The sequence below is a fragment of the Chionomys nivalis genome, chromosome 15 (genome assembly GCF_950005125.1).
Source record: "Chionomys nivalis chromosome 15, mChiNiv1.1, whole genome shotgun sequence".
Taxonomy (NCBI): Eukaryota; Metazoa; Chordata; class Mammalia; order Rodentia; family Cricetidae; genus Chionomys; species Chionomys nivalis.
Window position 1 is genome coordinate 41,395,076 of NC_080100.1, and position 23,305 is coordinate 41,418,380.

General features: G+C 37.5%; 1 protein-coding gene across 1 annotated transcript in view; it reads right to left on the reverse strand.

Moving 5' to 3' along the window:
• Adamts6 (ADAM metallopeptidase with thrombospondin type 1 motif 6) overlaps nucleotides 1-23,305 on the reverse strand; it is a 195,745-nt gene that overhangs the window by 9,943 nt on the left and 162,497 nt on the right. Inside the window, exons 20-23 of the mRNA XM_057789774.1 lie at nucleotides 18,442-18,571; nucleotides 11,127-11,331; nucleotides 3,319-3,495; nucleotides 389-545 (exon numbers count right to left, since the gene is read on the reverse strand). Of these exons, the coding sequence (XP_057645757.1) occupies nucleotides 389-545; nucleotides 3,319-3,495; nucleotides 11,127-11,331; nucleotides 18,442-18,571 (669 nt within the window). The remainder of the gene's footprint in view (nucleotides 1-388; nucleotides 546-3,318; nucleotides 3,496-11,126; nucleotides 11,332-18,441; nucleotides 18,572-23,305) is intronic.

The window sequence follows — 23,305 nt, forward strand, 5'->3', positions numbered from 1 at the left end:
GACCTTGAACTTGTGGCAATTCATATGTGTCAGCCTGTCAGAAGGTCAACCAGAACACTAAGTTAGATATGACCATAGAGATATCCATACTGCCATCTCATTTTATAGACAAGAAAAATTTCACTCCAGATGTTGAGTGACTTAGTGTTAAACACAGAGTGGAAGAATCAGGATAGAACAGGCACCCCGATTATAGGAAGAATCAAGATAGAACAGGCATCCCGATTATAGAAGAATCAGGATAGAACAGGCATCCCGATTATAGGAAGGCACACACAGCAGCTTTCATAAATGCTTAGAACAAACACACTGGCCTTGTGAGATCCTTTAAATACTGGGCACAGCAGAGGTGAGTCAGATACTCCAGGCCTGCCCAAGGGGAACTCACCTTCAGTACTGGAGATAGGAGTACTGTCACATTTGTTCTCACACTGCTGCATGGACGGAGGCCGAGCAGTCTCTGGACAGTCAACAGATGCCTGTCCAGTGTACGAGAGACACTGGACAGATCGCATCTGCTGCCCAAGGCCACACTGAGCAGAGCACTACATTCAAAGACACAGAAAAACAAAGTATTGATTTTTCACAATGTTAACACGATAGAAAGATATTATTTTAATAACTGCACATATTAACCTTTAAAGTCCACATGCAATTGTTATTGAGAGGTATATCACTTGTTTGCTTTTCTATGGAATTGATTTCAAAACTCAATGATTGCATTATTGCCCTAGAAAACTAAAGCAGTCTAGTACTCAGAAGACAACGAATGGTAATTTCTTGGGCTATCATAACTATTCAAAACAATGTTGGCGGAATTAAGAAGGGAATAAAGAGAAAATCCTACAGAGAAAGTAAAATACTCAGCAATCGTCGGGCCAGTGCTGACTTTGGATTGTTGTTATTATAGGTGCTCAGATATAGCTTTGAAGGCCTGATCGGCACTCTGAATCTGATCAAATGCTACAGCAGTGGTGACTGGATTAGTCAGTAAGAATCTGACGGCTTTACAGGGTGGCCCAGTGAGCAAAGCTCTTATGCCACAAACCTGATGACCAGATTCTATTCCTGGAATATAAAGGTGGAAGAAGACAATCAACTTCAGAAAGTTGTCCTGTGGCCTCTACACACTCACTGTGTCACATGTGTGTGCATACACACACACCACACATACACATCATGTACAAATAATATAAATAAAAAATTTAAAAGGAGCTTGTATAAGTACCTTGAATTTCCTCAGGAATTATCAGCCACATACACTTTAGAAATAATCTGTGTTAGTTAGTTAACATACTTCCCTCTTTCAGCCACATGAAGGAAACAACTACCTGGTTTAAAATACAACTCATGACATCATGTCTATATAGAATCTTCAATAGTATAATATCAATTATGTATCACTAAATTATCAGTGAAACATTTTGTTAATAATGCAATAATGTTAGCAATGGAATGCTTAAAGTTATTAGGCATATTCAAATTGAGAATTTGTAAGCTAAACTAAGTGCTTCTGTAGAGATGCACATTGGTTATTTCTTACTTCTTACTACAGGCCTGGGCACAGAGCAAAGTGTTTCTATATACTGTATGGGTACTGAACATCTTCCAGGCAGAATAGGCATTGCTAGGCTCCATGAGAACTGGCTACCTAGAAATCCATTTGTTTTTTTGTGTGTGTGTGTGTGGCATATGTGTGTTGTGTGATGTATGTGTGTATGTACATGTATCTCTATGTGCATGTGGAGGCCAGAAGCTGATACTGGAAATCTTCCTCAGTAGCTCTCTACCTTATTTTATGAAACACTCTCTCTCATTGAGCCTGGAGCTCACAGGTTCAGCTAGACTGGCTGGTCAGCAAGTGCCAAGGATCCTCTGTACCACTTCTCCCAGTGTTGAGGTCACACACACATCCCACCACATCTGGCTTTTTTTACACAGGTGTGTTGGGGGGTTAGATGTTGGGTTCTCATGCACACACTGAAAGCACTTTACATACTAGGCCACTGCCCCAGGCCCTAGCCAATTACTTTCTGTGATATTACTATTATTAAAGAGAGTACACAGTATGTAGTATAGGCTGGCCTGATCTCAAGAGACCCCACCTTGATTATAGATATGAGTAATCACTCAGATGAGTATTATTTTCTTAATGTGACTTAATAGATTTCCTCTTTGACATTTAGAAGAAAAGCATTTAACTTCCCTCTTACATGAAATATACCAATTTGGTTTTCTTTTAAATTATTTTTGCTTGCTAGAATTATATTCATTTGTCAGAATGGTCTGACATTTAAAAAATATATACATACATACATACTGTATAATGACTAAATTTTGTTAATTACTATAGGCATCATTATACAGTTACTTTTGTGATAAGAACCAACTTTTTAAATAGAATTTAGTAAGACCAATAGCAAGATAAATATATAAATTAAATATATATATATATGTACCTATACACATATATATGGAATAAATAGAAACTGGGCCAGCAAAAAGGCTCATTGGATAAAGGGGGGTCACTGCCAAAACTGATGACCCAAGTTTGATCTTAGTACCTCTATCACATACAATAAATAAATGTTAAATTTTTCTATTATTAAAAAAGAAAAGTAGAAATTAAAAAATAAAAAAATGAGTTTGATATAAATAAGACACATGTCAAAAGTTCTGTATACTATTTCCTAAATCATAGTATCTACCAGACAAAAGTAATTTGAAGTATAAGCATTAATTTTTATATCTTATCAATCACATCACTATTTTAATTGAGGTCCCAAAAACAACTCTGTGAGGGTAGAAGGAATTATCTTGTTTATGAGTAGAAAAATTAAGATATTGGTATTAATTGATTTATTATTGAATTAGTTAAGAACTAGGATTGGAATGATGTAGTTGTTTACACTTTTGCTTATTGAGTCCGGTTACTTTGTACTTGATATGGTAGGATCCAAAGAACAAGTAAATTTGGGCTATTTGGGGATGGTAGTGCACGTCTATTATCCCTGTTAGCAGTTGAGGCGTGAGGATTGTTAGTTTGAAGCCAGTATGGCCTACACAAGAGTTTTGGCCCTGTCTCAAAAAGCACAAATGATAACAATAACAATAATAATGATAGCAATAGAGCGGAATGTTTCCAGGTGTGGAGAAATGTGGCTAAGCGGTATGTGTCCACAGCTGGTCTCAAGGGCTTGCACAGTTCCACAGAGAAATCTCCATGAGTTTCCTCACTCCTGTCTGGAGCCCTCACAAGGATCAGATCAGAAAGCTTAGGTTAGTGTCTCAAAGGATCCCACAGTCTGATTGCCATACCTGGCCCCAGTCTCCTGTCACCCAGCGGGGAGGAGGACAGCGGCCCAGGCTGCAGCGGATGCGAGCAGGAGGCTTATTCTCCTCTGGACATTGTGCAGCTGGGAATGTTTTAGAAAGGTCACTGCTCTTGCACAGAACAATCCGATGCTTGAATCCTGGACCACATTTTGGAGTACACTGGAAATAAAAACAAATATTGAATAACAACAGTTTAAATACAGGAAAATGTGAAGAGATTATTGAAGCAAATGTGCATATGTATACAATACACATCATAAGAAAAAGCTCTCACTATGAAGCTCCTTCAACAGTTTAAGGGGAAGTACTTTAATCTTTTCCCCAAGGTCTTTAAGAGCTAAATTCAATGTTTGCTTTTCTTGGCTAACATTTTCTTCTTTTATTAGGGATAGGCTTATTCCTCCATTCTTCCCCAGCCTTGGCCTCCTTCAGCTGTGATAAGAGTCTGCTGAGTTTGGAATGTGGAAGCCTACTTGCTGGGTGTAGTCTTTGAAAGGGAACTTTTATGTTATTAGTAGACCACAAGAACGTGTCTTTGCGGAGCAAGCTGGTGGTGGAATAGATCAACTATTTCCACTGTGTGGTAGTCAAGGACACATGGCTGCAGCACAGGGTTATCGCACAAATAATCCGGACTTCTCCCTGTCCTAAGTCACAAACTTAAGAATAGGGTGTCTATTCTTCACACTGAGAAAACGACACTTCTTCTTAGGTCACAAATCCTTTCCTTTCCCTGTCTCTAGATGCTTCTTTAAGTCACCTACTCACTGCAGTGGCTGACTGAAGTTCTATGGATATTTTCTGGATTCTTCCTCCAAATACTCTTGTTCCTCTTAGTCAATTGAGGACTTAAACACATGTGTGAGCTGTGATTCATATCTTTCATCCAAATATATTTCCCGAGATGCTAGAGCAATAGTTCTTAACCTGTGGGTCACAACCCCTTTGACAAACCTGTATCTCCAAAAATATTTACACTACGTTCCACAACAGTAGTAAAATTACAGTTATGAAGTAGTGATGAAATAATCTTATGGTTTGAGGTCACCACAACATAAGGAACTGTATTAAAGGAAGCAACATTAGGAAAGTTGAGAACCATGGTTCTATAGAGTGGGATTGAAGTCGGGGGTCATGAAAGAAGATGAGCGAGAGTATCCAAGGTCAAAGGCCTGTATTCTTATTTAGGAGACATGCATGAGAACACAAGGCTAATGTCACATATTATGAGAATGGGCATAAAATAATTCTTGTATACTTTATCATCATTGTCTTTTGACTTGTTTTATTAGGTGTAGTCTTTGAGTCTGGTATTCTGGCACAGAGAAGGAGAAAAATATTGAAGCTTTTTTTAAATAAAAAAAGTCATGGATTCTACATAGTCTCTTTATAACAATGAATCTGTAGTGAATGCATTTCCTCCAGCTTAGAAAAAGACTCATCAAGATGTATTTTCAAGGACAACATGCACTTCTTCTGAGGTCTCTTCAGAGGAGGAAAGGGTTAGGAGTTAAAATCAAGAGTCAAAAACCTTGATCTCTTACTCGCTTTCCCAGTCAAACTGACACCCTTGTGTCCTAACTGCTGCCTCACTCTTCCCAAATGGTCCGCCTGGTCTCATTGATCCAGCTCTTTCCACCTTTGTGGTTTGTCTCCATCTCCACCACCATGATTACACTTCATGCAAACATCATTTCCCACATGAAACCTTACTACTTCCTAGTACTTCTGCTTCCTGCCTTTACCTTACAACAACACTTTTTATGGACTGCAGAGGAAAGGCATCTCATGAGGGTCCCTGAGGATTAAAGGGAACTACTGCACGTTTCTGCACACACTTATTCCATTTGATCTTAGTCAAAAGCTGAGAAGTGTTCACACATTCTTATTCAATGACTTCACTGGGTCTCAGCCCTGCAGAGCTAGCCACAAATACTCCATGTTTATAGCCTGACTGTCAACTCTGGTCTTTAAATATTGTCCTACTTAGGCATGATAATAAAATGAAATAAAACAAATCACTTCTAAGAAAATACTAAAGGCAGGGGGATACCACTTAGAACAGGGTCACTTAGAGTGTAACTGCCCAGCAATCCTTCTGATCATGCGATCAGAGGGGGAGCAAAAGGAGCAGAAGAGTTTTCAAGGGTGTGTCAAAAGAAAACAGGATACATTTTTTTGAAAAGGTTGGCTTAAAAAGAGATCGAATGTTGTCAGCTCTCTCCAGAGCCAGCTTCTCACACACGAGAGTGCTGATCCTCCGAGGCCCAGGGCTTGTGCTTTACTCTTCAGCTGCTCGCACACTGGCTTTTTGGTGCTGTTTATCCTTCTTCCATTAACCCATTTAGGGGAGACCTAGGCTTCCAGGTAAGTAAGGAAAGGAAAGCCTACCTTTGCTAAATAAGCAGGAATGGCAGACAATAGCCATTTCCTCCCTCTTGACTGAAACATAATCGCAATAAAGATAGTTGTTCAACTAGATAGTAATGTCCACACTTCTTAAATTATGCTCTGCCCCTAATAGTTTTCCTAGGTCATCTGGGGAGAAATAATAGCGGCTACTAAATGCTTTCTCTAAAGTGCTAGCCCCAACATGTGCACCCTACTTCCCAGCACTTCTTTCCCCTAAGCCTTTGACTCAGTTATCGTAAACAAGATGTCAGAAACATGACTAACGTGTCCTCAGCCTGCATGTCTGATTCAGGCAGACTCCAGGGATGTCTCCGAGTTTCTGAGAATATCACTTCAAAGATCAACTAGATAGAATAAAAATTCCAAAGAAGTTTAAGTATAATCGGTGTGAAATTAAATACAGAAGGAACCTTATATTTTACTGATTTCAAACATCATTTGAAAGTTTCCTTCTTCAAGGTGATTGTATTTGGTTATTTTGTCTGAAAACAAAAATGCGATGACAATGTGAAATGAACCTATTTTACCCACTGGCAAACATTTCTTCTTGTTTCTCTTTTTAAGGACGATTTGGTACAACTTTTTTGTTCTTTTTCCTCTCTTCTCTTTTTTGCCTTTTTTTCTTATTACAAAGGACTCCCTCTGTAATCCAAGTTCATCTGGAATGGAACTTACTTATTATGTTGCTCAGGCTGGCTTTAAACTCACAGCAATCTTCCTGTCTCTAATTGAAGGAATTACTGTCATATGCATTATATTATTTTGTGTTTCTGTTCAGATTTCTAAGGCAGCTTTCTTCTCTTCAAATTCAATTGTCTTTCAATACTCAAATCCAACAACCAAAAAGGCTTCTGATCCTATTTCTGGTTCCTCTGAAGAAAGGAAAGCAGCGAAGTGAGTGATTGAGGTGCCATATACAGATGGCACAAAATCAGCGAACAGAAACCACTTCCCAGGGGTGGCAAAGAAGACTAAGTCCTCTTGAAGATCTGAAGTCAACTAGAACTGGCTGGAGACGCTGTCACAGATACACTCCAGAGAGTTTGAAGGTGACCTATGGCTCACTTTAATCTTAATACACATTCTTGAATGGAGATTTCAAAGGCTAAAGAGACATGTGATGCATGAAGGTGTAAGTAGAACTACACATAACAGAACATATTCAAGAAAGCCACACTATGCATCGCCATGGAACTTCCTAATCTTTCTCTGCTTGTGCCCACTTCTTCTAGTAGCATGTTTTCCTTTCTAACAAATCTCTAGCCTTGCTTTTTACTATCTACATGTCTCTGTCAAATTCCTTGTTTGGGACCCCTGCGGAGATGAATACAAATCCTGATATTAGGGAATATCTCCCTGAACATCTCAGCTGTGCACTTCTATTTTAGCGATGCATACATACCTCACAATTCCCTGTTATCAAACACTATCACACCATGTTCTAGTTACTGCATGAATATTTCTTCTTTTCCTGGGCCTACTAGGTCCTTTCATCCTCTCTGCAGTGCCAACCCCGGGAAGCACTCTCTTATACTTACAGATTCGACACCTCAAACTGTTAAAGCCAATGATATGAATCCATGATGATTTTTACCATAACAGATTTGTCACCATTATTGGTCAACATTTATGCATTTCCCTGAGGATCCTGGGCATGGATAGTCATAAACATGCAGAATGACTATTGTTACCAATGCACTCAATTTTCAGGTGAATTCAGAAATTCATGGGGGTAAAAGAAATCTCTTTTCTACAATCACAGACTATATCATATCAATGTCTATATGTTTGATATAAACTAGAAATCCAAGTTAGGTGGGAAGAATGTGATTACAGTCAGGACACTTGAGAGAACACCCACATTCCTGCCAGAGATTCCATGAACAACCACAACTGCTCAGAATTTTGTTTCCACAGACCATCTTTTTTTTTGGGGGGGTGAGCTTAAGGTCTTTCTATGTAGCCTCAATTGGTCTGGAACTTGCTATGTAGACCAGTCTGGCCTCAAACTCATAGAGATAAGTCTGCCTTTGTCTTCCATTCACTGGAGTTAAAGGTTTATGGCCACTATGACCATCTACTCATGGACTAATTTTAACAAAGGCCATTCAAGGAGTGAGGGAACCATTACATCAGAGATTCCTAAAGGAAAGTCTTTTAAGCTTTTCATTTGCATTTGACAAACTTAAGAGAACTCCTTGAAATGTTCAAAGCACATGGCACAATGTTTCTAGCAGGATAGTATAGAACAGAGTCTAATACACATCCTGTTTTATTGACTTGAAAGAATTCTCTTTAAGGTGCCCACTCTCCTTAACATTAACTAACACTACAGAAGGATTCACTTCTTCTATGGGAAATGTGTATAGCGCAGTGGTTCTCAGCCTGTGGGTTACGATTACTTTGGGGTTGAATTGTTTTATCACAGGGGTTGCCTAAGACACACATTATGATTCATAACATTAACAAAATTACAGTTAAGAAGTAGCAACAAAAAAATTTTATGGTTGGAGCCACCACAACATGAGGAACTTTTTAAAGGGTCACAACATTAGGAAGGTATAGAGATACACACGCGCGCACACACACACACGTTGTCATACTGATGGGTCAAGAGCTAATTGCTTAAAACCTTATCTTCCACAAGATCATTATTAAGTGCCCTTGTCTTGTATTGTTTTAGTCAGATTACATATAATAATAATATAAATGAATAAATAATACTTAATTTGAACTTTGGTATGCTATATCCCTCAGCTCCCTTTTTCTTCTCCAGATAAAAAAAAATAGAAGAAACTAGAATTATAGATGAAGGGCTGGTAAAATAGTTCAGTGATCAAATGTACTTACTACCAAGACTGCCTACCTGAATTCAATCCCCAGGACCCACACAGTGGAAGAAAAGAACTGACTTCCACAAGTTGTAACTTAGGGAGACCAGCCCCCAGTCAGTACAAAGGTAAAAAAGAAAATCCATGAAGGCGGTGAGGGTTAAACTTCTTAGGAAATACTTTTTATCTTTCTTTGAGCTAAACTTTTTCTATCTGATGGTTAAAAAATAAGGAAACACAGATGCTTCTGATGGTAACTTTCTCTTTATCTTGAAAAAAACTCTCTGAAAAATCCCTCTCGCTACTCTACACAGCTTCTTTTTTTTTTTTTTTTAGAATTTTTCTAAAAATTTAATGCTGTAGAAAATATCAGCTTCATTATGTAGTATTAGACATTAGCAAGGGTATACATTGTGAACAAAACTTCTTATACACAAAATTTGGCATTTTATTTTATTTTTTTTTATTCTTTTTTAATTAAAATTTCCACCTGCTCCCCGTTTCCCATTTCCCTCCCCTCCTTCCAAATATTGCCCTCCCCCCACTTCCCTCCCCCTATCCCCACTCCACTTCTCCTCCCCCCACTCCATTCCCCCTCCCTCTCGATACTGAAGAGCAGTCCAAATTCCCTGCCCTGCAGGAAGACCAAGGTCCTTCTATCTACGTCCAGAAAGGTGAGCATCCAAACAGGCTAAGCTCCCACAAAGCCAGTTCATGTATTAGGATCGAAACCTAGTGCCATTGTCCTTGGCTTCTCATCAGTCTTCATTGACCGCCATGCTCAGAGAGTCCGGAATCAACCCATGCTTATTCAGTCCCAGACCAGCTGGCCTTGGTGGGCTCCCAATAAATCAGTTCCACTGTCACAGTGGGTGGGTGCATCCCTCGTGGTCCTTCCAATTCTCTACTCAGAAACGTCTCCCTAATTAGCTCTACATCCTTTTCTTTGCTCTCTCCCCTCTCTAGTTGCTCAGCTGCTACTCTCTGCTGCTTCTGTTCTTTCCCACAGCCAAACTCTGAACAATTTTAAGTTATATTTTCAGGGCTCAACCCATTCTCAAAACCCAAGATAAGTCACGTAGTTTCTCTTAGGCTACGAGTGTCACAATGGCCAGCAAGTGAGCAACCCTGGCCTTGCTGGAAACTCTAAGTTGGTGAGGGTTTCCAAACAGTAAACAATTGGCTGAACCTTGAAGTTGGGGAGTCTGTGCAGACTAAAGTTGCTTCAAACTCTGACCTTGAATCAGCAAAACAACACCCGGGAAAATGACTTCAAGTATTTGTCTCTTGGGACAACCAGGTATTTGTCTCCAGGGGCAACCAGCCTGGTTTGAATCTGTTCTAGAGTCTAGCATTAGCTATTTGTGTAAAAGGCTGTCTCTGTGACTGAGAATCCTATGTCAGTCTGAGTAATATAAAGTATTCTAGTATTTTTTCTATTCATCAGAATTATGAAGTTTAAGTATCACCTTCTTGACCATTCACAGCTATATTTTTGCCCAGTAGATGGAATATTTTCACAAGATAAATACACAAGCAGTGGGAATACACCCAAAGCTGTTATTAGGGAAGAAATGAAGTAACTCATGTGATAAATTACATACACAAGCAACTGATTTCCACAGCCAGTGACCCTGCAGCCTTTCCAGATGGGGCTTCCCACCAAGGAATCATGTGTCTGATGGGCCGACCTGCTGAACACTAATTGTTACCTGCTACGCCCATGGCAGCTCTCAGCAACAAGTTGTCTTCTGGACTCTACATACATACTATGGCATGAGCAAGTCCACATGTATACATAGTCACACACAAATCAAAAAAATACATGTAATTTAAAACTGCCCAAGCAAGTAAAATAGCTCAGTTGGTAAAAGGACTTGCTGCCAAGCCTGACGACCTGAGTTTAATTCCCACATTATGGAAGGAGAGAATCAGCTCCTGTAAGAGGTCCTATGACTTCTAAGCATGCACTGTAGCAAGTGTTCCTCCCCCAACACTCAAGTAAATGTAAAAAAACTCAAAAAGTATGGTTATATCACAAGTTACAACTAATTTGTAAAGAACTCATACCTATAATCATGTAATAAGCTAGTACTTGGAAAAATTAAATATAAAAAAATCTAAGCCTTCGAAATGAAACACTAAAAAAAGGCATCTCTTGATCTCCAGTATGTTTCAGGGTAAGAAAAATTCTTGACCCACCCACCCACAAATTTCAGTTTTTAATTCCATATCACTGATGCTGAGCTTATGGAGCACCAGTAAGAACAGTCCCTATGGGTATCCACTATAATGCTATTTCAAATTCACTTCACAAATATTTCTAATTAAATTAATGATGAGTTTCTCATTGAGTTTTTTTTTTTTTTTTCTCCAAAAGTCTCTTACCTCTGGGCAAGTAATAATAAAATATAATATGATCAAATTCACTTTTAGGTAGTTCTTATGTGTCAAGTCTAATCCCCATACTCAGGTGTGCTTAAACATTAAATGCTTTGGTATTGATAACTAAGACATCTCAAAACATGCAGCTCCAGATTTCCTTACTTCAGACCAGTCCAAAGCTACCCACTGAGGTGGACATGACTGGTTGTTGCAGGACTCTTTCTCCATGGGCCGGTGTGTTAGACAATCACTGTAGTCCAGTGTTTCCTCCTCAGACGGTCCAATCCTCCTGATGCAGAGCACGGCTCTTGTGCGTATCCCGCCATCACAAGTCTTGCTGCACTCCAACCAGTCTCCAATGAACCATCTGAAGCAAGACGTGGAATACAGAAAACAGTAGCTTCAGTGCACTGAGGCTTCTAGCTGAGTGGACTTCAGGACTTTTTTTGCCAGAAAAGCTGGCAGCTCAGTGGTAGTTGATAGGACAATGTCAATGCAAGAGCCATTAAGCAAATCACTGTTGGCTGTCAGTCAGTTGTCACCTAAAGTGCAATGTGTAGGCTTTGAAGCGAGCAAAAACTAAGTTCAAACAAACAAAGCATAATGTGTTTTCAAACTTTTTGCTTTCTGTCTCTTTTAACATAAATTTTTGAAGATAAAAATCACCTCATAAGATTTTCATGAGGATTAAATAATATATTTAAAAGTTCTAGAACATGGTGGTGAAGGCTCAACAACTGGTTATCCACGAAAGGGACAGAGTTATGATTTGTGCCATTTATTCTTTTCTTTTTGTAATGTGTAAATACTTCACTAATGCCAATTTTAAGCTGCTGGTTGGACATTCTGAATGTGAAAAGAACATACACTAATGCAAGGTCTAGGGAACTCTAGCTAGCTAGGTGCTTTAGACACTCTGCTGAGTGCACGCTGGAATTAACAAGCCTGAAGCAGGAAAGACTTTTATTATAATGACATTGTAGCCACTTCTCCCTCAAGTGAGGATCATGTACTAAACTCCAAAGGAACTGGGGATGTGTCTTTCAATTTCCAGAAATAAACTCTCCCAAGGGTAGTAGGACTTCCCAGTCCTTACAGATAAGAGAAAGACCAGGTATCTGTACTTACAATAATCTTCTGAAAAGGCAGAACCCTAAGTCACTTCTATCAAAACATAGAAAAGGGGTGAAAAAGCTTCATGTTTCTGCACAGCTAGCATAGGAAGAAACTCAAACACCTTAAACACATCCTGCACTTATGCCACCCTCTTCTCTTGTTTAAAGCCATCAATGAACTCGCATGAGCGCACAATTTCAAGAAGGTTTTTGGTATTACTTCTGCGCTGTCCCTCTCCTGGATTTTACTGAGAGGTGGAGTGGGAGGCATGGCCCAGTTCAGGTCAACGAGAATTCTACTTTAGAATTTTTATATGTCAGCGGAGGCAAAAGGGATCCTTTCCCTTCCTGTCAAAAAAGTGCACGAGGACACATGTCTAGGACTGCTTGTAGCTATATTACTACTCAAACAGAGGAGCCGGGAAGTCCATGATTCTAGGAAGTCTACCCTACACTTTCCTGAGCTTTATTATATAAATCTTATGTACTGAAGTCACTTCATGCCAGTTATTAAAGTTTTAATTGTTTGCTACCAGCATCGTGACCAACATATCACTGTATTTCTAATAAGCATTTGCTGAATGCCTACCATGTTCAAGGTATTTTGCTTTATTTTACAGGACAAAAACAATCTCATATTTGGAAAACAGTTCTTCAAAGTTGCAAAAAGAGCAACAATGGAAGCAAGACTGGATTTCCATTAGATCTTTTCTACTCAGTCTCACCGATAACATCATCACAAACAGAATATATGTCACAGGATATTTTCTTCAATCTATGATTATAAACCATGCAGTTCTCATGCTTATGTTCTTGGGTATGAAACTAACCAGGGAGAGGAAGGGGGAAAGCTCAAGAACTAATTCCTCACCACTTCCCTGATTAAAGTCTACTGTGCAGGTTTTATATATGAAAGGCAATGCCTTAGAGACATTGGAGTACCAGCATCCTAATGCAAAACTGCATTTATCCCACCACATCAAAATGGCTTTTGCTTAAGATTATTTTTTTATCACTATTTATAGAGAAAATGAGGCTGATAAATGCCATAATCAGTTTTCAAACTTAAAATATATCTCATAACTCAAAAACTTTTTACCTATAATTTATTTTTAAAATTATAATTTAATGTTAATTTAAAAAAATTCAGTGCCACCATAGCTTTTCTGTGAAGTCGTTTTACAAAGGAGATGTAACAGGTTTTCCTCATTCTTTTGTTTTCCATAAATGAACATGATCCTGAATTGTTAGTTATTATCCTGTATTTGGTAAGCAGGAAAATGTGTACTGAGAATAATCACTTGTATGGCAGCCATAGTGAAACACTGATTCAATTTGCAATAGTGATTTCATCACCAAGATTAGGGGATAAAACAGAAATGTGTATAACTCAGCCCCAAAAAGGTCAGTCATACCACTTCCAGCCATGATCTCATTAGGTCTCATAATGCAAGAGGGATGGAGACCTTCAAATTAAACACAGGTGCTCCCAGGCAGCATGGCTATTCTTTAGAGCACGGGGCCAGCGCTCCTCTCTAGTTCTAATAGTTACTTATTTTACTATTCTTCGTCACTTCTTTTATTGTCAATAGTATTTCCTCAGCATCCTACTGTGAATTTATCACTCTACTCATCAACTTGGAATATGTGGAAGTAAATTATTAGCTAAGCCCTGGCGATTTCCTTCCTGACTGTAATCGCAAGCTTCACATTCAGTCTGGCTTCGGCTGCATTGTACATTGTATTATCCCTTCCTGTGTCTCTCCGAAGGCTGATTCATGGTCTAATTACTGAAATAAACTTTGCATCCTTCCCACTGCTGTCTCAGTCCCCCTGCCCTCTGTCTAGTTTAGAATCACTGCTTCTCTCCTTTTCCTTCCCTACACGGCGGACACACTGCTGCCTTGCTCTTTGTTTTCTGTTTTCTCACCTTTAGATTCTGTGATAATATATTTCCGGGAAATACCATTTCTGGGAGGATAGGCTGTTTGTTTGGACCTTTACAGCCTGAGACATGTCAGAAATGATTCTTTCCTCTCAACATCGAGGTGTTTTTTTGTTTGATCTGGGACAGGATCTCACTCTGTAGGCCAGGCTGGCTTTGAACCTACTGAGATCCATTTGTCTCTGCCTCCTGAGTGTGGGGATCAAAGTGTGTGCTACCACACCTGGCTTCTTCTCAGCATCTAGTGATCAACATGTCTACCATCTGTTAGGGATAAAATTAGCACTATTCAAGTGGGGAGATTTGTTTGCTCTTTTCTGTTCAATTGATTTTGTCAGACAAGGTCTCATTCTGTAGCCCAGATTGGTTTGGATTCACTATGAACCCTAGTGGCCTTGAATCCCCAAAATTCTGCTTTAGTCTCCCAAAGTTCTGAGACTACAGGCAAGCAGTACAACACAATTCATGTTGAATCTCTGAAAACAGAGTTGCTTGCTGTTCCTTGTATAATCTGATCTCATTCTACTGATTATTATTAAGAAAGAATACACAAAGGAAGGAGAAAAAGAGGAACTACATAAAATTTTGATTCAAACTTGATAAAACCAGAATGTTTTTGAAGAGCTCATCATAAAATCATTTTTCTTTATTATTTAAAAAATGGACGAGTAAAAAAAGAAAACTGTTATTAAATAGTTATAGTAGAAGAAAAACACAGTCTTGAACTGTGTGTTCAATAAACATTTGTGGGGATGGAAGAGACAAAGGATTTTCCAGCCTTTATTCCAGATTTGTCTAATCAACACTTTTCCCCCTATAAACACATCACAAAATTAAGAAAAAGTCTTCAGAATTTGGCAGTATCATCTTTAATCAACAAGAGGCAATTATATAACCTATTATTTACTTAGAAAATGCTACAGCATTCTTAGGTTTAAAAACAATTCTTCAACTAATTGGGAAGTGGAACTAAGATTATTGGAGAGAACCATATGCCACAAACATTCTATAAGCAAAAAATGTCCTCAGTTCTTAGACATGAGTGTAATAAGCATCTTTTAAGCTGTGACAACTGGGAATGCTTTGATGGAGCAAATGAAGCCAGACACATAAAGTGCCACTAGACATTTGGTTTGTAATTTAGAATGCTAGTGATGTCTGGTATAATGGGAAAAACATCACCAGAGATTAAAACCCCTCATCTGTGAAATGATGAGAGTTGGCTGAGATTATTCTATGGCTCTTCCTAGTCTCAAGTTTCGAGTTTTATAGAGAATGCTCATGAATCTTTTTCTAAACTTAAAATAACAAATTAGAGTTGTCCATGGGTGAGGTTCAATGACTCAAAATGATTTTCAAACATTAAACTATAAAAGATTCTATTAAATAAAACCTAACCCCTGAAAAAATAAATAAATTTCTTAACTGAGCCTGGTGGCATAGGGCTACTTGGGAAACTGAAGCAGGGGGCTTGCTGGAAATACAGAATAAATCCAGGCTAGCTTGGGTAACTTAATAAGATCCTATTTGAAAATAGATTGCAAAATAAATAAATAAATAAAAATGGCTAGAAATGTAACTCAGTGGAGAGCTCTTGCCTGGCGTATGCAAGGCCCTGAGTTAGTCCCTAGTACAAGCAAACAAATAATTTCTTCCTGCTCTGGGCTTTCTTTAATATGTTTGATAATAATTCTTTTATTACACTTTTAAATGATAGTTATTTTATATCTATTTGCTTAGATAGTCTTTAAAAAACCAAACTATAGTGCTGTGTACATTTTATTGATTAACTGATGTTTTTTAAACTCTGGTCTCAGTATTACTACAATGTATAGGTTTTGTTTGTTTGCTTTTATTTGTTTGGTTTCTACAAATTTAAAAATCACGGTATTTTATTTTATTTATTTTTATTTATTTATTTATTTTGGATTTTCGAGACAGGGTTTCTCTGTAGCTTTTGGTTCCTGTCCTGGAACTAGCTCTTGTAGACCAGGCTGGCCTCGAACTCACAGAGATCCGCCTGCCTCTGCCTCCCAAGTGCTGGGATTAAAGGCGTGCGTCACCACCGCCCAGCTAATCACGGTATTTTAAGTAATAATATTTACATTAAGGATTCTGTATATAAGGTCATATGCAGAGACATTGTTGTTATTAAAACACAGCACTAGACTGAACTCTTGGCCTTTCACGCTGAGTCCAGCTCAGCTTCCTTTTCTTACACAGGGACACCAGCTTCCCATCAGTTGCAGCCTTTAAGATTAATGTTTTGCTTTTTTTCAACCACATAAGTCTATATCATGGATCTACTTTACCTCCTTGGTCCTGGAGGCAGAGGCAGGCAGATCTCTCTAAGTTTGGGGCCAGCCTGGTCTATATAGCAAGTTCCAGGACTACATAGTTAGGACCAGCCTCAAAAATTTAAAAAAAAAAAAAAAAAAAAAACCACCAAGTTTGGTATTCAGTTCAGTGAAATCGCATAATACATGTATTGCTAGTGGGAGTGTAAATTCTCAAAATCTTTTGGGGGAAAAATTTGGCAATGTGTCACAAATACTAAAATGTTCTCTTACTTGACTAGAAATTGCATTTGTCCTTATGTTGCACAGGGTGTAATCATGGACAAGAATGTTTTAGTGGCAAAAATGGTTACTGTTGCATATCAGAGGAGAACAAGAGCTCAAACGGAGCAAGGATTGAACAACAGTAGAACTTAATTTAAATATACAATGACATTACTACTAAATGCTACAAAAGATAATGTTCAAAATATACTGAGAATGGACTATACCATTTGATTATATATACACTTAGAAATAGCATGCATTAAAATACTATTGGGCCTTACAGGAGTTTTTTCTCTCACTTTAATCTGCATATCACATCATTTGTGCAGAAAAAGAGCCTGTTTTTTCCTTTCACACTCACAACGGGTCCTACTGAATCATAGCAGTCTACAATGTTATCCCTAGAAGACAAATACCTACCAGGAATCTTATATATGCGTTCTCAACATTCACAATTCACTTTTATTGTTTGAATTCAAAAGAATAAAAAAGAAACTAAAAAGGTGCTAGGAAAAATTGAATAACAAATACATAAAATTGCGTACTTTTAAATCTTTCAAAACCAAAAACTAGTCAGACTAAACTTTCTTAATTTTACATTCTCTTTATGCTTTTCTATTGAATTCCACCTCCCACCTCCAATTTTAAACAAAGAACTTAATTTCAGAACTAAAAAGGAAAAGGAATTAGATGTATTAATATGGAAATTAATATTAACATTTTGAAAAAAGCCCTTAAGCCAGGCAGTGGTGGAGCACACCTTTAACTCCAGCACTCGAGAGGCAGAGGCAGGCAAATCTCTGTGGGTTTGAAGCCAGCCTAGTCTACAGAGTGAGTTCCAGGACAGACAGAATTGTTACACAGAGAAATCCTGTCTCAAAAACAAACATAATAAAACAAAAATTTTTTTAAAGTTTTTAATGATATATTCAACTCCACAATGTATAGATTAGTTGGTCTCAATCTCTGGTTCATGACCCCTTTTGGAGTCATGTATCAGATATCCTACATAGGGGATATTTACATTATAATATATAACAGTAGCAAAGTTATACTTATGATGTAGCAACAAAAACAATTTTATGGTTGGGGACATCACCACAACACTAGGAACTATATTAAAAGATTAGGAAGGTTGTAAACCTCTGTTATAGATGGGATGATGAATGTCTTGAAATCTTCAAGGCATTGGGTGTTTAGGAGAGTAGGTTTAAAAAATAAAGAAGCACAGGTCAACATAAAACACATGTAAACAGGGCTAGAGAGATGTCTCAGAAGTTAAGAGCACTGACTGCTCTTCCAGAGGTCCTGGGTTCAATTCCCAGCAACCATATAGTGACTCACAACCATCTGTAATGAGATCTGGTACCCTGTTCTGGCTATGTAGGCATATATGCCAGTAGAACACTGTATACTTAATAACTATCTAAACCTCTAAAAACAAACAAACAAACAAAAACAGGTGTAATCAGTAACATTTAAGAGGCCCTAAATGATCAATCAGATGCCAAGTATAATATTTAAAATCTCAGTTTTCAGGGAATCAACTTGATGAGCTTAACTTGCAATTACACACAATTGGGACAGAACCTAGACCATAAATTTTGAGCATCACTTTGTTTTATATAGCTTTTAAGATTTATTTTGAGATAAGTTTATAAAGGTGATTAGCAGAAAAGTAGAAAAGGAAGTGGCCTTTAAAAAAAGATCTGACCCTCTTGTTCCTTTGCGTGCCTCACTCAGCAGAAACTACCATATAATTTTACAAAACATTGGGGGCATATTTGCAAATATGAATACATAATGTTTGCTTGCAGCCAAAGAAATGAAATCCCACTTTCTGTCGTACTTACTCGGGTGGGCAGGGCTCAGTGTCGCAGGCTCTTTGATTTTCAGGCGGCTTACTGTCAGGGTCACAGAAATTGCTCTGGACGATGGAGTTGTCATCTAGTCTTTTACAGACCACTTCTTGTCTTTGGACACCTTTAAGAAAAGAAAAAGCATCATTAAATGGAGAGTAGTTTCCCTTCCAAAAGGCGAGGCATGTATTGCTTTCTTCTGGGAGTCAACCTCACTGGATCATTGCTGTCCTATCTGTTCCAGAAACACTTGTCTACTTCTCTAAAAGAACAGAAATACTGTCATTATATTCAAATTTCAACAAAATTAATATTATCATATTTATAGATGCTTTGAAGCTGCAATTATTATTTCCATTTTATGTTCATCTTCATACTTTCTTTAAAAAACTCTTAAATTTTCCAAAATGTCATGAGATAAAATGTATTAATATGCATTTCAATACAAGACAATGGATGCATATTTATTTAAAACAAAACAACAGGGACCAATTTACTTTCTGACATTTTCTAGGACAAGAGGAAACAAGGTCATTTTTCATCAGGAATACATTACACCACACATTTCACTTATTTTCTTCCATTTATGATTGCATCTCTCTAAAAAGTTCATCAAATTTAGGTTGCATATGTAATGTACCACTTTGGACTATAAGAAATTGGCCTGTTTATTTTAACAGAGTGAATACCTGTTGATTATATCACTGTCAAAGAGTTACATATATGCTAATATAATTTACAAAATACTATTCTTGCTCTTAAAAGTTAGTTCATGTACCTTGTTAGCATAACTAAAGACATTCCATTCTACAATTTACAAAATTCTTAAGTATATGCTTATGATTTATTGGCAGATATACCTGCTACAACTTGCTCACATTTCACAAAATGCAATCACACACACACAGACAGACTTCTATTTATAAACACCCTTGGTGAGATTTTTATATTTTTGTTTTGGATCAGGAATCAAAAGACAAAATCAATCAAGATGCCAAAGAAAAACAAGTGTTTCAGATCATACAAAAGGCACTGTTAACATTTACTCTTAGAAATGGACATAAAAGCACAAGTAAAGCTGTTCTCTGAAATCACCCACCCTGTCACTATAAACATATAAGCTGAATAACTCAGAGTTGTAAACACAGCACTGACAATATGCAGGTAACCACAGATTTGCACTTCAGGTAATTTTGATTTATGCCAAGCAAGTTTATTAAGAGATGCAGCATCAAACATACTATTTTCAGGGGTAGGGATGGGAGTGATGGCCAAGTTCAGAAGAGAGCTAAGTCAGACAGTGTTGGTAAAGAGAACATATCTGCCTTAGGACTGATAACAACAGCCCAGGAGGAAAGTCCTCAGAAGCTGTAACTCTCTTTTGAGGCATTGGCTTCAGTTTTATACCAGCCTTGCCAAATCCACTCCTGGACAAGGTTACAGAACTTAAAGTTCACTTTGTTCTTTCTTTCTTTCTTTCTTTCTTTCTTTCTTTCTTTCTTTCTTTCTTTCTTTCTTTCTTTTCTTTTTTAAAAATAGAAAACAAACTATCTTTTTCTCATTTTACATACCAATCCCATATCCCACTCCCTCCCCTCCTCCCATTCCTTCTACCTATCCCTGCCCCAACCCACCACCCATTCACTCCTCAGATAGGATAAGGCACATTGCTTTGGGGAAGGTCCAAGGCTGTCCCTATTATATCTAGGCTAGGCATCCAAAGAGAACCAGTTCCCAAAAAGCCAGTACAAGCAGTAGGGGTAAACTCTGGTGCTGCTGCAGTGGCCCCGCAGTCTGCCCCAGCCACACAACGGTCACCCACATTCTAAAGGCCTAGCTTGGTCCTATGTTGGTTCTTTCCCTGTCTGGCTAGCTTTGGTCAGTTCCCATTAGCTCAGAGAAACTGTTTCAATGGGTGTCCCCATCATGATCTTGACCTCTTTGTTCATATCCTCACTCCTCCCACTCTTCAACTGGATTTTGTGAGCTCAGCCAAGTGCTCTACTGTGGGTCTCTGCCTCTGTTTCCATCAGTTGCTGGATGAAGATTCTATGGTGACATTTAGATAGTCATCAATCACAGTCCAGCTAATTCCACGCAGCTCTTCTGGACTGCCTGCCTGCCTCCGTCCCTCTCTTCCTTTCCTCTGATTATTTTTAAACTGTAATATAATTTTTTTAAAAAGGAGTTTGTTTACAAATGTGGGAGTCCTTATGAAACAGGATCATTTGATGAAGGAAGTTTTCCCTTAAAGAACTAGCACCAAATGCTTCTCCCAAGGCTGCTTAGGTCTGGGTCAACATGTCTCAGCTGTCCTGCTAGGGTCACATTAAACTAAACCATTTAAATTTAAGAGATCGAAAGGAGGAACTATTAAGTCTACTGATCTCAGGAGACTAAGTAGTGTAGCCTCCAGCCTAATGATGAGTTGTTGAAGATGATCTATTTTATTGTTTACAGTAACAAGACTCCTCAGAAAACCTTCAGTAACATGTCTTTAGGGGTCTGACATATACCCAAACAGTTTATGTCTTAAAGTATGTTGCTTCATTCTCTCCCACTCCCTAGAATAGCAAATGACAGCAGTGGAATTTTTTAACTATTAAGGCTGAGATTTTTGAGGGAAGAATGATTCATAAGAAGCATAGTTGTTATCCGCTCACAGATGTTCCATTATATTCATCAGATTACCTCCCCATTGTGTCATTCCAGTGGGCAGATAACTATGCCCATGTGGTCACCTAGTCAAATACCTCTACTGTTAGTCATAGAGCTCAGCTACCAACAGTGGCTCAGATGAGCAACTTGTCCACTCTGAAGGTAATGTTCATTTATATCAAGAGCAAGGGGTTGCTTTTGGAGGTTTAGTGTGTATTTTTTAAGGCATTAAATGTGACTGCTCCTGAAACAAAAAATGCTGGCAGTGAATACAGTGTGTTAGTTGATTCTTAGAAAACGATAAACATCAAAACTACAACATGGAACTGATGCTGCTTAGTTCCAGTGACAGAAACTGTTAAATAAGTTTCTAAAGTTAAGATAAAAGTTAAGTTTCTTTAAGAGAGCACCACAGATATTGTCCACACTGTATTTGTTTAAAGCAGCCTTCAGTATAAAAGCAGGTTCTCTGCAATTTGAATCACAGATCAGACTGGTATAAAAAAATTAGTGGAGATTTACATTTCACTTTTAGATAAATTCTAGCTATGTATGTATAATATTTGAAAATGCTTTCTGTATAATATTTATTGCTAAAAACTAAGGAAACAGGTAAAACCACCTAGAATAAAATAAACATTGAGAATAGTCTCATATTTTTCTAGAGCTTAGAGCTCTTTTTTTATTTGGTAAAACCCAGTGATTGTACCTTATTCTCACAAACTAAGTTGCTAACTCAGTGTGGTTGATGAGTCACCACTCCCTCAACAAAATACAAAGCATTTGTGCTTCTTGAATGATGCTAGATTTCATATGAAGCATTACAAATTAATTCAACTTTGGCCATGCCTTCCATATAGCCTAAAAACTTGGAATTAAGGAACTTCTAGGTAGGTCTTTATGTTTTCAGCATGCTACTTTTTGATAAAGTAAAAATTAACATCCTTGAAAACATAACTAAAATTGTCCTATATTTTACAAAGATATTTTCCTTACACTAATCTTTCATTTATTTTCTTCTAAAATATTGTATCATTGTAGCATTAATCTATTTCAAATTTCTCAAAACACTATACTATTTTTCTCTAATAGAATACGTATTTCCTTCCAGGTTTTATGCCCATACCTGGCAGGTTGATAGTTTTGCTTGTTTGTTTCTGTGTTGATCCTAAGTCAGTATCGATAGGATGACTATAAACAAATTAATCAAAATGAATAGGGTTTTAAACACAACCTGTATATCAAGGTGAATGTAGCTTTTAACTTTAGAAAGTAGAAAACACAGATCAAGTGGAAATAATCTAAGTAAACAAGAGAAATGGAGTTTAGAATATTTGCATATGATTATGCCTCATGTACATATTGCCTCTTTTAAAGTAGTATGTAAAACATTGATAATTCATTTTAAACCCTATTATAATACAGCTATTCAAAATTTGTATGCTTTCAAATCTGAAGACCTATAGATTATTACCAAAATATATAAGATGTATACACAACCAGTAGTTGCATATCTAGTGGGGAAAAAATTCTCATGTCTCAGTATTCCTAACCCCTAGAACTAGAGAATGATCTAAAAATTTAATTGACCAAATTAAAACTATACTAACTATATTTTTACTCTTAAAAAAACCTTAAGTTATTAGCATAAACTATTATTTTTTTCATATAACATAAAATCAATCATTTTTGCAGTGAACAGTTCAATGGCATTCAGTATTTCTACAGTGTTAGGCCACCATCGCCACTATCTAGTTCCAAACATTATCATTGTGTAAAACTTCTGTTGTACATATTTTCTCTACTCATACCTCCCTCCAGGCTTTGAGAACTGCCAATTTGTTTTTGATCTCTATGACATATTCTGAATATTACATACAATATGTATTCTTATAAAATCCCTCTATGTTACAAAAAGTAATGAATTTAAGACTTTAAGACATTACAAAAGTACAAATAATTTTTAATTTCTTATTTTGTTAACACATATATACCTTAAACCTTTACAAAGAATATGTCCTATTTAGTACCACTTAATTTGCCTATATTTCACTTTTGACATGTAATAATCCAATATGATAGATGATGGTTTTAAGTATAGAAATGCAAACATAACTCTGGGGCTACAGATGTTGAGCAGTGGAATAGCATTTGGCTAACATGTGCAAGGCAAGGCACTAGGTTAAATTCCCAACCCTGA